This window comes from Neolamprologus multifasciatus, chromosome 11 (genome assembly GCF_963576455.1).
Source record: "Neolamprologus multifasciatus chromosome 11, fNeoMul1.2, whole genome shotgun sequence".
Classification (NCBI taxonomy): Eukaryota; Metazoa; Chordata; class Actinopteri; order Cichliformes; family Cichlidae; genus Neolamprologus; species Neolamprologus multifasciatus.
This window is the reverse complement of record NC_140449.1, coordinates 25,370,075-25,384,392: the sequence shown is the minus strand read 5'-3', so window position 1 is coordinate 25,384,392 and position 14,318 is coordinate 25,370,075. Positions and strand designations below refer to the sequence as shown.

General features: G+C 37.5%; 1 protein-coding gene across 1 annotated transcript in view; it reads right to left on the bottom strand.

Moving 5' to 3' along the window:
- The window catches only part of grik3 (glutamate ionotropic receptor kainate type subunit 3), a 93,293-nt gene that overhangs the window by 29,146 nt on the left and 49,829 nt on the right, over positions 1 to 14,318 (bottom strand). Inside the window, exons 2-6 of the mRNA XM_085176553.1 lie at positions 6,752 to 6,925; positions 6,307 to 6,564; positions 6,035 to 6,216; positions 3,111 to 3,164; positions 328 to 498 (exon numbers count right to left, since the gene is read on the bottom strand). Coding sequence (XP_085032679.1) covers positions 328 to 498; positions 3,111 to 3,164; positions 6,035 to 6,216; positions 6,307 to 6,564; positions 6,752 to 6,925 — 839 coding nt within the window. The remainder of the gene's footprint in view (positions 1 to 327; positions 499 to 3,110; positions 3,165 to 6,034; positions 6,217 to 6,306; positions 6,565 to 6,751; positions 6,926 to 14,318) is intronic.

Sequence of the window (14,318 nt, the reverse complement as noted above, 5' to 3'; positions counted from 1 at the left end):
ATAATTCAACCTTCAACCTTTTTTTAAAAAATATACTATGTATCAAGGTACAACGTCCCAATAACTAAACTGAACAAGAGTGATGAATACATCTCAAAGGATAATTGGTTCAAAAGGGCCTTATTATATACACATAATTTTGGATAGCCATGTGTAAGATGAACTTCTTAGGCTTTAGCAATGACTGAAAAAAGACAAACAGTAAAGCACAAGACCAAAATAAAGAGCTTACTGCAGAGATAATTCCTGAGGTAAAGATTAATTTCGTACCAAACCACACAAGATTAAAGATTTTTAAGACTGACTTCAAAAGTATATACCACATACCGTCATGATGCCCTCCAGCAGGCCTGAATCGGGTTTAGGTGGTATCTGCTTTTCCATTGACCATTTCTCAGCAATGGAAGCAACTTGAGGGTTTTCCACATTGAGGATGCGGAAACCAGTCATGTTGACGCCACAGAAGCGATAGGGCTCAAGGTCGATGGCCATCAGGTCCTTTTGAGAGACAGAAGTAATGAAGAGTGGATTCTTAATTAGTACCACTGAGCGTCTTTAAGTATTTATTCAATCCCACACATAAAGATAATGTCACAGCAGCCAATTAAAGCGATAACTTTATTAAGGTGAAATAAAGTAGGATTTAAGTATGGCATGGAAAGTGGTATTTGTATCACAAGGCAAACCTCAAAAGACCTAAATAGCTTTTGTTGCTGGATAATCCTTTTAAAACTAGCCTGTTAACTGTTTTTGTTTGTTTGTTTTGTTGCTTTAGTTCCTACAAAATGATGAACCAAGTGCACAAGCTAAAAGCTCAGGATGTATTTTGCTTTTTTATGTGAATAGATCTCTATAGGTACTTTTGTAATTTGGCAAGACTCTAATTATTGCTTGTGGCTCAGAAAGAATTAAAGAACAAGGGAAGGAAAAAAAATGAATATTAATAATTCAACACTTGCATTCCCTTGGTACCTTATAAGCAAAAAGCAATTCAATTTGAGCCACTGCAATTTCTGGGGAAGCCATTGTAGCTGAAGTGTGAAGTCACATGTTGACACATGTCGTGTCAGAATGGGCCAGAGGGCTTGGAAAAGACATTTGGATGAACATAGATATTTCATTAGCACCCTGTGGGGTTAGTGCTGGGAGAACAAGAGCGTGTAAGACACTTACTAAAGAACGGTCGTTGCTCTGAATCACTGAAATATTTCTCATCTTTTTCCCCCCTTCCCACTAGAAAGCAGTACAGAGCTTTTTTTATGAAAAGAAAAGAAAACCACTATTGTTCCAAATGACATTAAGAAATTATCAATAAAGTACAGCAGATCAGGTTTAAGTTTTTTTTAGCTTTGAATCTATGTATCCAAAAATACTGGGATAGAAAATTTAGTATATTATAGTACGTCTTTATTTTTAACAACAACAACAAATGCTGAGATTTTATTGTTGCCCTCATTTTGATTTTGCTACAAGCACACAGTGCAATGATTTACACATCACTGCATTTTTGGAAAAAGGGGTTGCTTTAGCCCCTTTGCAATGCCAGAAAAGCAATCTGTTTCAATTACAAGTCTGAATTTTGCACTGCTGCCTTCCACGCACACATATGCTATGCAAACGTTGTGTAACCCTACAATAGCATTACAATTATCTCTTTACCAGAAAACCCCAATGTATATCTATATACCCACAGAAGTGTTGTACAGGTACCAAACATAACAAAGTTCTTGTCTTTAGGTTCTCAGAGATAGCTATGGCAATGCGGGAGCTATGACAGACTCATTTCAAAGGACAAAGAAGTTATTACCCGATACCACTCTGCTGTTACCTTTTCATGCTCTAATAAGTCGGCATTTCCCTCACCTCAGAAGATAAAACACAGACATCAGTGAATTCCATCGAGAGGAAATTGTATTGCCATGTACACCATGCAAGTATTCATCATTTTGGATCAAATTAAGCCGCAAGGTATAATCTTCTTAATGGGGTGTCTGTCAATATGACAGTATATTGCAGCTTTAGATAGATATCGCACTCTGATTCTATAAAGATATAGTGCCTTTATGTGAAAAATATTGTTGATGCAAAAAATCATATCAAATAAAAGTTTTTCAGTTAATCCTCAAGTAAATATCTTGCTAGAGAACAAGCCAGGAAACTGCTACACTTACACACACACAGACTAGTGCACCGGCGATGAAAAGACATTTTGCATTCCCTATTAAACCAAGCAGTTTGCTATACAAACATGGCACATAGCAGAACAATGTCATTGACACGCTATTGAGCATGAAAGATGACACACATCACGCCTGGACCGCTATGTCATATTGCATTATCACAACAGACTGGTCAAGTCCGGAGAGACGGAGTGCACAAGGGAGGCAGAAACGAAGACAATAACAGGGAATGAAAGGAACAACACCGAACACGCTGGTATTCATTCTCATTCAGTCACCACATAGTCAGGGTTGCAGTAGGGTGCAGCAATGGTACCCTGCTGGGTCTGCTAGTATTAGTCAGATGAGATCATTTCATCAGAGCGGGAGCTAAAAATACTCATGATGGGAGGGAAACGGTTACATACTCAGAAGCTGTTAAACATATCTAAATGATCAACCTAAATTCTTTCAGTCAGTCATTCATTGTTTCTTCGTGCAGCGATTTCTTTTGTTTCTTGAGTTCTTGAATATAAATGATATATACTATCACCTGGCTGCTTGACTGCATAAACTGCAAGTACATAAGAGGATATACATGTGTGTGTGTGTTTAATATATACAATGATTGTACCAACTTGAAAGTCACATTCAGCTTTAAATCTCAATCTGCTGGGTTTGTTTTTTTTTTGTTTGTTTGTCTTTTTTTGTTTTCCTTTTTTTCCTCCCCATGCTGCTACCTCAAAGACTTCTGTTGACTTTACTATAAAGCGAAGTGTTTACTACAGCAAACAGAAGACTCCATTATGCCTTCGGCTTGTCAAACAAAATTGATGTTATGGACTGGATCCAAACTCCATTGGCAATTAGCCACTATTCATCAAAAACTCAAGTGGTGGGAAGATGAGAACAAACGAGACTCTATTTGCATTAACAAGCGTGGTACATTACCAGAGTGGTGAAGATATAGTGGTAATACTCTGTCATCATCCCCATGGTCTGGGCCTGAAAGGATATGAAGACAGAAGATGGGAAAGAAAGGTGTGAATGAGTAGAGACGGGACAGAAAAGACTGTAATTGTGTCGTGTCATTTTAGAATCAACGGCATTGTCTAATAAACAATGCTAAAGAAATTCACGAAAAGAGGCTTTAGCGAGCATGTTGACCAACATGCTGTTAATTTTGCAGGTGAGATTCTGCTGCCGTTTGCTGGGATTTCTGCACCATATGTGGTCCACAGAATTACAGAATGGCTTGATGCTTTTCTATGCATTTAAATGGTTTGGAATGCCTTGAGGCATGTGACGTTATCCCAGCAGACAAGAGAGCTTTCAATCAAAAGAGCTCGGTAATCTTTGCCTCATATCTGAACACTCCATCATTGCCACTTGTTTCACTCCATCTACATTCAAAGGCACTACATTCCCATGGTGGCTGTGTTTTCCATTTAATTGTACCATCTGTTGTTTAACAAAAAACAAAAACAGCCAAGGTTATGTAAATAAGACGTTATGCTCATGTGGTAGCAAATTTATTTCTGCATCTATAGACAGCCAAACACATTCCATTGAAATTTTATTTTATTTTTTATAGTGTAAGAAGGAGTTTTTATTAATAACTGCAATTTTCCCGATGCTGCGTAACTCTGTCAGCCTTCTTTTTTACTCTTTATTTTGGTAATCTTCTATCATATATGCCTGCCCAGTCTGACGAGTGTGACGACAGGACAACCTGTAAATCTGAGAATGCTGCAAGAAAGACAGGACTCAGTGTTTTGTTATGACAAAAGAAATGATTCCAATAATGCATGTCAGAGGTAAAGTGTAAAGCTTAGTAAAATTCAGTCGCATCATCCAGATTGCAATGATGAATGGCCTGATGCAAGTCTCATTACAAATGAATTCAATGCTTTTCATTTTTACTCATTATCTTAGTCTGGAGCGACCTTTTTGTAAACGTTTAAATGGACCAGTCTGCCTTAATCGCAGCTGATAAATACAGTGAATGCTGCCAACTAATCAAAGCACAGATGGTATCCATTCAAATTTTTGCATTTCAAGTTTTAAGTGACAATCACACCGCATTCTATTTAAAAATTGTTCCGTGCATTACAAATAAATAAGATTTACCAAACTGACAGTATGTACAGCTGACTTTATCGAAGGTAAAATGGTTAGCCAGTCAGTCAACATATGAAAGAGGGGAAAAAAAAAAAAGATCAGCTGATCATTTTAGTAATTTCTCAAGTAAAAATGTCTTAAATTATATCTCACCAGTGTTGTTTTGTTCTCTTTGTTTTCTTTGATGTGACAAGCAATTTGAATATATCACCGATGTCTCGAGACACTTACGATGAGCAATTATTCGCTATTTTCTGATATTTTAAAGGCCCAACTATTAATTAAAGAAAAAATATCAGACATGTAATTGATACTGAACATAATGCTTGGATGAATACCTGGGATTGACAGTTAATATGATGCACTTGTGTCTAATGCACTTTTCGTAAAGTAAATTCTCACAAACAATTTATTGTAGAATGTATCACAGCAAAGTACAATAACGTTTTATATGTAAGGTCACAGTACTATACAGTATAGCAGATGCACGTTTAAGGAGCTTTTTTAATTGATCCATAGCACATAAAAGGCAGTCAGCAATGAATGTAGTTTGCCCTTATTTCTATGTAAAAGCTCTGGCCGGCTCAGTCATGCAAGACAACTGTCTGGAGCTTTTTTGCCTTATAGCGTTCTCACCACTTCTCTCAAGAGGACACTGGTTTCTTAACGCGAGATGTGCAGACTGGCCAAGAGCGAATATATGTCACCTTAGATCTCAATAACTGGAGTGGACTGAGTTATTCAAATAACTTTTGAGGAGATGATGCATTTGGCAAAATGTTAACAGAAGCTGACAGCAAACTGAATGAGGGGTGGGGGTGGGGGGATCCACCAGCCTGTTCCTGACATCCAAAGAGCATCAGACCACCTACATATTCTCTGCTCCATACATCATAGTGACAGCTCTTTGTTGACTGACAATCATTAGAATCAAAACACACTATATACAGTTTTGATAATAAAACTTCTCAGATCACTTTTTTTTTTTTTGAGTAGTTAAAAGTTTAGCAAACAGAATAAGAATGTGGATGTGGATTTTGTTCTTTTTTCCTTGTGGAATTCACAATGTCGTATTAGTTTGCAAATATTTAATGGGCAAAATCAAAAAAACGGATACACTGACAGTCTCCGCTCATGATTACAAGAAAATCATTCCAAATGTCCTCCAAATGAAACGAATATCCAAGTTTTCTCAATTTCACCTATTGTCTACCAATTTTACGCTGGTGCAGGCAGAGTCAGTTCTGCCTTGGTGCCTATTGAGAACCAGCTCACCTTCAACAGATTTCAGAAGTGAACATTATGTACCTTCATATATCTGAAGTTGGGGTAATTTTTTCTAGGAAGGAAATTATTGCAGACAGAATTTGTGGGCTTCATTCGCTGATGAAATTCCTGTAGTCTTTCTCATATCAGCGGTTCCAAATTTGGGACGAGCACTTTAGTAGTGCTGTGTCCATTTTGTGCTTCCCTTTTGGAACCAGCACCAGCGATCTGGGCACAAGAATCACACTGATGTAAAAAAGAAATAATGTAATTGCGGAAATCCCCATACTCCCTAGCAGCTTGCTGCTGTCTTATTTTTAGTGGTGCATTTTCTGTTACTGTTCTTCAATCCCGGTCCCAAGTGTAATCCTCTGTAACTTAAATCAAAACCAATCTGATGGGAATTAATATATTGGACAGGACCACATCCTTTCATTTCTCTACCCATTCCGAGATCTGACAGTAAGACCATTTATAAATACACTAACCTGTTTGAGAATCTGCGCTGCCATGTGGTGGCTGCAGTCAAAGATGATCCGGAATTCCCGACTTCTCTTCATTTCTTTGAGAAGAGGCCTTGTATCCTGCGTGTCGAGAGGAAGCTGGCGGATCTTTAGTCGGATGTTATACCTAGACGGGGCCATTATCAGCTCCTGTAGTCTTATAAGACCTTATCAGACAAGAAACGGTACAAAAATGATCATATAACATATACCCCAAGTAACTGAAGTAACATGTTATAATATACCAGTCTGTTTACCTGTGCTATCATCATATACAACTGTAGCTGTTTTCCATTTGAGAAACTGCACCAGGTCCAGGATAGCATAGCTTAAAGATGAGTAATCTGGGTATAAATTGGCATAAAAGGTGTCTCTGTTGTCCATAGGGTGATGTTTCCACCGCACTTGGATATGCGGCACTTCCAGTGCATTGCAGATGGACTGCACGGCATTCGATGATGAACTATGTGAGGGCCCAAATATTGCAACTACGCCTAAAGACAGCTGGTCACAAGCTGAAGAGGAGAAAGGGACAAGAGCTTGAGAAGAACCTCACTTATGTCCTGTCACAGCAGAATTTGGGAATTCTCAAATCAAAAACACAGATTAATATGAAGTTAATGACAGTGTGACAAACCAGATTCCTGCCTTCATCCACACTGCGGTCACAATCCTTGAATAAATGTGAGACAAGTTACTCACCTTTTCTTGATGCCTCAAAGCTGTCATAGATATTAATCCTCTGTATGTCATAAGTTAATGTTGTGTTTGGTAACAAAGTCCTGTTTCTGTTTATGTTATTGACTGCAAATTTAAAGGCAAGTTCCTCCGCACTGACGAGCGAAACAGGTCCGTCTGTTTGTTCGAAAATTCCACCTGAAAAACAAAAAGGAGAGACGGGTAAGGACCGCAACAACTGGTCTGAAATCTAATCAAAAAACAACAGCAGGGAGACAGACACAAATTAAGGTAGGACTAAATGGAGAAAATATTAGGACGCATACTGATGGGAGGAGTGCACATTACGTGAGATATAAAATTTTGTTCAGCAAACATGGAGCAACTCTCTCCATTTTTAGGAAATGCTCAAAAAACCCAATATCTGTTTGAAGTCCAAAGCCATAATGGATTTAAGGTGTGTGTGTGTGTGTGTTTGGCTGTTCCATCAGGGCAGCAGAATATCTCAGGCTCTTGTCTCTCCATTAAGATATCCTTTTATTTCGCCCGAATACCACATTGTTGGTGCAGATAACTGGACTTGGGCACTCTTCTTTTACATAAAATTCAAAGGAAAGCATTTTTCCCATTTTCAGATGGCCAGGACCACTGCTCTAAAGTTGCAAACATGTCTGTATGAACATCAAAGTCCAGTATTGCTTTAGATGGTGGTGTATCAGACAGGTAATCCTGCACTACATCCACTACTGTATATTTTGTATTTTTTGTTTATTTTGGAATACCTTTTTTTCTTGATACGATCGATAGTATCAGGATGGATTTTTGGTGTCAAAACATTTTAAAAAAGAAAAAAAAATGTAATCATTCAATTAAAAATTAATACCAGTCCCCTGAAAACTGGTTGTAAATGTAGAAAGAGCTCCTGCCTTTATTATCATGCATTATCAACCAATGGGTTTTATTCTGTATTCTGTTAAGTGGCAGAAGTAAAGATAAATGTTTCTTTAATGTTCACCTTTGAAAGTAAAGGAGTAGAAAAGTGTTGTTCAGAACTTAATTAAGTTTTGCATTCATCACCTGCACAAATCACAGTTTGCTACTTAAAATTATACACCCAATGTAAATTTACACTCATGCATTGTAAACTGTGCAATGTTTTTCCCAGCAAAAAAGTGGATCTGGAGATATGGGCAATTAAGGTATTCTAAGATCTTTGATGCTGGCAGAGGGGGAACGATATCCTAGCTTTGAAGGAGAGCAGGCTATGGCAGCCTAGATGCACATGATAGACTGAAGCTGAAATCCCTCTTTCATCCACCTTTTCACTACTCCTTGTATAATACACAATTACAAAATAACAAAAAAGCTGGTGCTGGAGTCTTTCTGTTGTAAACTCATTTTATTAAGTTAATATTTGTGTTTTGCGTTCCATTAACTGGGATTCATATAAACATTAATTCAACACCCCTCCAAGCTAATGCATGCCATATCTAATGTTAAATAGTTTAAGCGTTTCGATTTATATGTAATTGGTACAGTAACAAACATAAACTGTCAAATGTAAGACAGCAAAGTCCCTTCGTGTCTCGGCTACAGCCTTAAAGAAGACAGTTTAGACAGCTTCTTCAAAGATGCCTGCAGGAACATCAGCTTATGGAGACAATGGCTCCTCCACCTCCACTCTCATCATATTATCCATTTCAGTAACAAAGCGAAAAGTCTCTGCCATCTTCCGTCAATTCTGGAACAAAAAAAATGCTCACCACCATCAAAAGTTACAAATGTCAGTGCTTAAGTTTAACTTTATGCCCATCATTTCAGATATACAGACAACCTTTCAAAACCAGGTCTTTTTTTTGCTTTTTTTAAACACCGGGATCACACACGTCTAAACACCAATAGAGGATGCCTTTAAAGTATTTTCTGCTGCATATTAATAGTGTGTATGAGTCAAGGCTCAGGCTCATATTGATATCAGTTAATAATCACTCCCAGTCTATGTTAACGCTCCAATTCAATCAGGAAATGATAGGAGGAATAACAAATTGATTTGTGTTAGTGTGATGCCGCAGAGCATTTGAAAGTGCCTAATTATTTTCCTCCTGTTCTTTTATTGTACTTTTATACATCTCTATTTCATGCTTGTATTAAAATAATACACCTTAGTGGATTTCTTTAAGCTGCTGGATTTGTCCATGCTAATGTCAAACCCCTTAAGCTATCCAGTTAATAAGGGACTATTAACCAGTGTTGAAGATACGAAGTCTGACAATAGTAAACAGATTTTGTGAATAATCAAGTGTCAGTTAAATTTCAGTTTACAGACTCAAAAACACAATGATTAGCATTCAGTATGAGGGCTGAACAGTGAAATACTTTTACCAATAAATGCGTTATTCAATTCACATACATTACAACATTCACAACATAACATTAATATTAATATTTATTTACAGTGCAATGAACAAATAAATACAACAAAGTTTAAAATTGGCCACCTAGGGCTGTCATGATCTCCAATTTGCACTTAAAATTCATATCATAATTATAGCTTTTTAAAAATTTTTTTTTTTTTTTTTTTTAAATTCTTACTGACTGAGTCCCCCATGCTACCAGTCAAAAGTCTGGAAACACCTTCTTATTTAATGTTTTTTATTTAAAATAAAAAATAAAAGACACATTTAGAGTTATTTATCAATTTTTTCTTTGCTACATAATTTCATATATCTCGCATCATATATTTGATTTCTTCAGTGCATATCTATAATATAGAAAGTAGTAAAAACAGAGAAAAAACATTAAATAAGAAGAAGATTTTGACTGGTAGTGCTAATATATATCAGACTGCAGGGACTCAGTCCATCCATAAAATGTAGACACAGTAGCACAGATTAATGAAGCAGCTAGCATATGCTCAGAACACTTGGAATGGAGAGAGCAGGAGACGCAGCAAGAGCAAATAAAAAGAAAATCAGTAATCAAATTAAGAATTAAGTCGTTAACAGTTGCCCATCTCGGGTGCTTCACTCAGCAATGTAACAACAGCCTGACTGCAGCAGAGCAAATGTAGTGTAAGTGGTCCAGTTTAGCGTATTGGCTTTGTTACTGGAACTAATTTTGTTCCAATGTGTAGGAGAAAAATGAATGTTGTTAATAACTTGCATAGACAGGCTGATGGTGCAGAAGAGTAGTTACTGAAAAAAGAGCTGTGATAAACTGCAAACTGAGTCTGCAACCATAACCATAATGACACTGAATGATTTACGATGTTATCATATGCTTTTTTTTCCAGTACCAATTATTTCTTTGAAAATCAATTATTCATAGCAATTTTTCATTTTGTATTTTCCAGTTGTTGCCCATACCGGTATATTGCAACATCCCTGATTTCAGCCAGTGGGCCAAGAATACAAAGCGATACATTTCATTTTACCTCATATTTTTTTCTGCAGCATGTGTTTGAGATTTTGGATTCCCTTCGTCTATCACACAAATGCTGCCTGCCAGCTTGTTTTTACAAGGTATTTTACTAATCCTAGAGAATACCTGGCTGCAGAGAGCTTAGCTTAGAAATGGTACCTGTGACCCACTGATGCCCCTGAAAAGATCCCCAGGGCATGGATCACACAATCATATAGTTGTGTTACTGTGGCTAGAGTGGCAATTCTGAAAGCCAAGCTCATCTTACTATTTATGAGTCAAAGTTTCAGTGAGTTGCAAGGGGATGTGATGCATAAACCTACCCGGTAGAATGCGTCACATTAAAATAAATGAATCCTTCCATTTCATGGGGAAATCTCATTAGAGTACATTAAGTAATTGCTGGAGTATATAGTAATTTGACTGTTAAGAAGATAAAATGTGCATTGCTCAGAAGCACTCTAACAAATTTAATAAACAGGGGAAAACCTGCTCCTTGGAAGGAAAATCCAGAAGATAATTTGTTTTGCCCGTTTTCAGAAATCTACCATAAGCACAATAACAAGGTTTAATGCACCTCCCACAACTCCATCAGATAGGGACAAGCAGTTCTTTTTAGCATCATACAGAATTTACTCTAATGATGCAGGCATCCGAATATTAGGGGCATGTTTGCAAGTTCCCATTTTAACAACTACACTGAATGTTCGTTATTGCAGTGGGCGTGTGCAAATTGAGATGCATGAATTTCAGACTTGTTCTTGTGATTCTCAGTCAAAAGGCTTCAAATTAGCATGTCTCCAATAGACAAGAACACAAAAGCCTTTAATTAGTCTCTAAGGTCCTATCACAATATATAAATCAGCCACTAATTGCAGCTGTTTCCATAATTTGTCCTTTGAGGACTTTGTGGATCAGCTGCACTGAAAAGCCACAAGATTATGTATTTGTAGCAAGTGATTCAAACTTAAATTGCAAAATGCACATGGCACTAGACCACCCAAACTTAGTGGTGTATTGACAGCAAAAACAAGCATAACTAGCAGTGGTGCTGAAAAAGTAAAAATAAAGTAAGTTTAGGGATTGACAGTGTTTCATCTGTGGCGCTAGAGATGGGAACTGAGAACCGGTTCTTGTACTTGTCTGGTAGTCCAATTTCTTGCCTGCCTATTGATCCCACTTATCGGTTCTTGCACTTGCGCTACAATAAGCTGATTTCATGTCGCATGTCAGTGCATAAATAGTTACGCAGTCTAGAGTGTGGATATGGACATTTATTTTTATTGCACAAAAGGACCAGCTAAATAGTAAAGTGGTAAACTGCATCCAGGACATAAACAACCGCACCAAACTGGTAACACAACTTCGGTTCTTTGCTACTACCTGCCAAGACAGCATGCTAATGCTAAGCTAGCCAAGAACCCAGAGTGAAAGCTAAGTGAATGCCTACCCCAGCAGCCAGACCCTGAACTTCAACAGCTAACAAGCAGATGAGCAGTCAGTTTTCATCTGTCTGGTTTTCATCTTTGCTTTGTGCGGTCAGCTTTGTATTCTACTAAGAGCAAGATCTTGGAGATGCGTGTCCTCATTAGGGATTTGTGTTGATGTGTGGGGTTGTAGCCTCGGGTTTATATTAGGAAATGGTCATTATGAGATAATGTGTTTCAGCTATTTAACAGGGCAACATGAAAGTTATGTAACGAGTAGTATAACAAATTACTTTTTCCCGGGAGTAACGTACTGCATTACTTTTAAGAAAAGTGTTCTGTGTATTATGTGTATCAAATGACTTTTTTGAGTAACAGTGATCACAGCGAAGAGGGGAAATACCTCAACAAAAACGCACAAACATTTGATCCGCAGCATGCAGTTAATTTGGATGAATGTAATTTCTTTACTGCTGCTTAGCAACGGTGGTGACTCTCAAAATGGAGCCAATAAGAATCAATACAGGAATCAAATCAATAAGTGATATCGATAATGGAATCTGAATCACTTATAGTCTTATTAATTCCCATCGATTAGTGGCACTGTGTGAAAGTTATTTTCTAATAGCTTCCTTAAGTTACAGATTCTTATTAGCTTCTATTGCAACAAGCAACATTTTTATCTTATTAAAAGAGATTACATTATAATAGGTCCAAATCCTTTTAAAGACCACTGAAGGAAAATTCAGTTCAGCTGAACAGAAAATGTTTGCCATCAAAGTAAAAGTTGTGCGTTACCATTGCCACCAACATGTTTCAAAAGGTCCAACTCTTACTTTGAAGGTGGAGGCTCTCCATTTCTGATGTGTCTGCAGCAATCTGCTATTGAGCAAACAGGTTTTCAGTGCAGCACTAGCAACTTCCAGTAACCTCCAGAAACCACTCGGCAGCTAGTCAGGGAATGCACATTTTTTTCCCTAGTAACTGGTGGTTGTTGTGGGCTTGATGACTAAAAAAAATAAACGTAAGTGTTTAATCGTTTGGCCTTTATGCAAAAACAGCTCAGGAATTAATCATAAACAGAAGCTATGGGTACAGCAGCTTCTGCAGGGCCTAAAGGAACTGACAGAGACATGCTGCGCAGTGTCAGAATCAGAGGTTTCACATTTCAGCTGTACATGCCCTTGCAAAAATCAATGTTGTAGCATGAAAGCCACACATGTTATGTGCCTACAAACAATGTGGGCAAATGCACAAGCATAAACCCACCCTCTGCTGTTGTGGTGTGGCAGACTGCCTGCAAACCAGCTTAGTTGTCATCTGGGTACCACTGAAAAGACATATTTTCATCATCTACTGCATTTATTGACTTTAAGAATGTGATATAAGTGGAAGAATAACAGTCTGCCAAAACAACTGCTTTCTATTTCTTGCTTTGGTTTGATACATTTTGACAATTTTTTAAGTGGAAGTTTCACATTGTCCAGTTTGGCAGTAAAATCGTTTTGAGTGTAACGTGTTTCTACCGACTGCACCAATTTCCCCACATCTGATGAAACTGGACTACTTGGACACAATTTTGTGTTGTTGTGTGTTAATGTAATTTCATTCTTTTAGTGGGGTCAGATTTGTTTGCAGTGCAAAATTAACATCAGTGTTCATGTCTTTTTGCAGAAAACAACCAAAGGCTTAGAAGCATTTTTCTCCAGTTATCACAAAGTTTTACTTTTAACTGAACTGACACTAGGATATTTTTTTTCTTTAAACAAAACACATTTTTCCCTTTCAGATGTGTGTGTACATAATCTTTTTCTACTACAGAGGTAAAACCTTAGCAGTTACAACCAACTATTTTTGGGGTCACCTGTATCAAATGTTGTCAGCCCATTTGATGGCCATTATCAGTCGTTACCATCCCCAAAGACTTCGCAGGTAGGCAGACTGCTCAAACTACAAGTAGGCCGCTAATGGTGAGCATTCAAGCTCTTTCAGTTTTAAATTTAAGACCTGACTTTTGCATTGCAGTTTCACTTTCACTGTTTCTTGTGCAAGCTGTTTGGTTAGTTTAGGAAAGATTTAAGTACTCAGTTCCCAGTTAAACTTAGGAATAGATGACAAACTAGAAGGTTAAAGACATGTTAGAGAGCTCAATTTTCAAGGTTCATGGGGTTTTGACTCCAGGAATTTATTCACATGCACTCTTAAAATGTAAAGAAGGTTAGTCTACTGTATATTCACTCTCGATGTTATACCATTGTAGAAATAGTAGAACATAGATATGATTGTAGGATGAAGACCATATTGCAGGATATGTTGTGCTTGCTAAAATAAAATTCCTTGCTTACATACAAACCAATGCAGAAACCCAAACAATGAGACTAGCTCATTATGCTCTTGGATACATGTGTGCTCGCCCACTGGATTTCTGAGAGTTGCTCTTTTGTACTTTCTCTTCACTGGTGGGATTCCCAATCTCCCTGTGAATAGCTTCCTGTCTCCCTGGATGTGCCGCAACACTCATTTTCACAATGATGGCAGCAAACAATGACCAGCATAAAGAAAACACACACAATTCACCGTGAACATTCAGAAATGCGGCCAATTTGAGGAAGAACATGTTCGTTCATAATTATGGGAAACAAAAAACACTAGAGGCCAACTGTTACACAATACCAAGACCAGTTGTTAACTTAGCCAAAGCTCCATTTTATACCACACAATTCAAAAAAATAAATAAATAAATC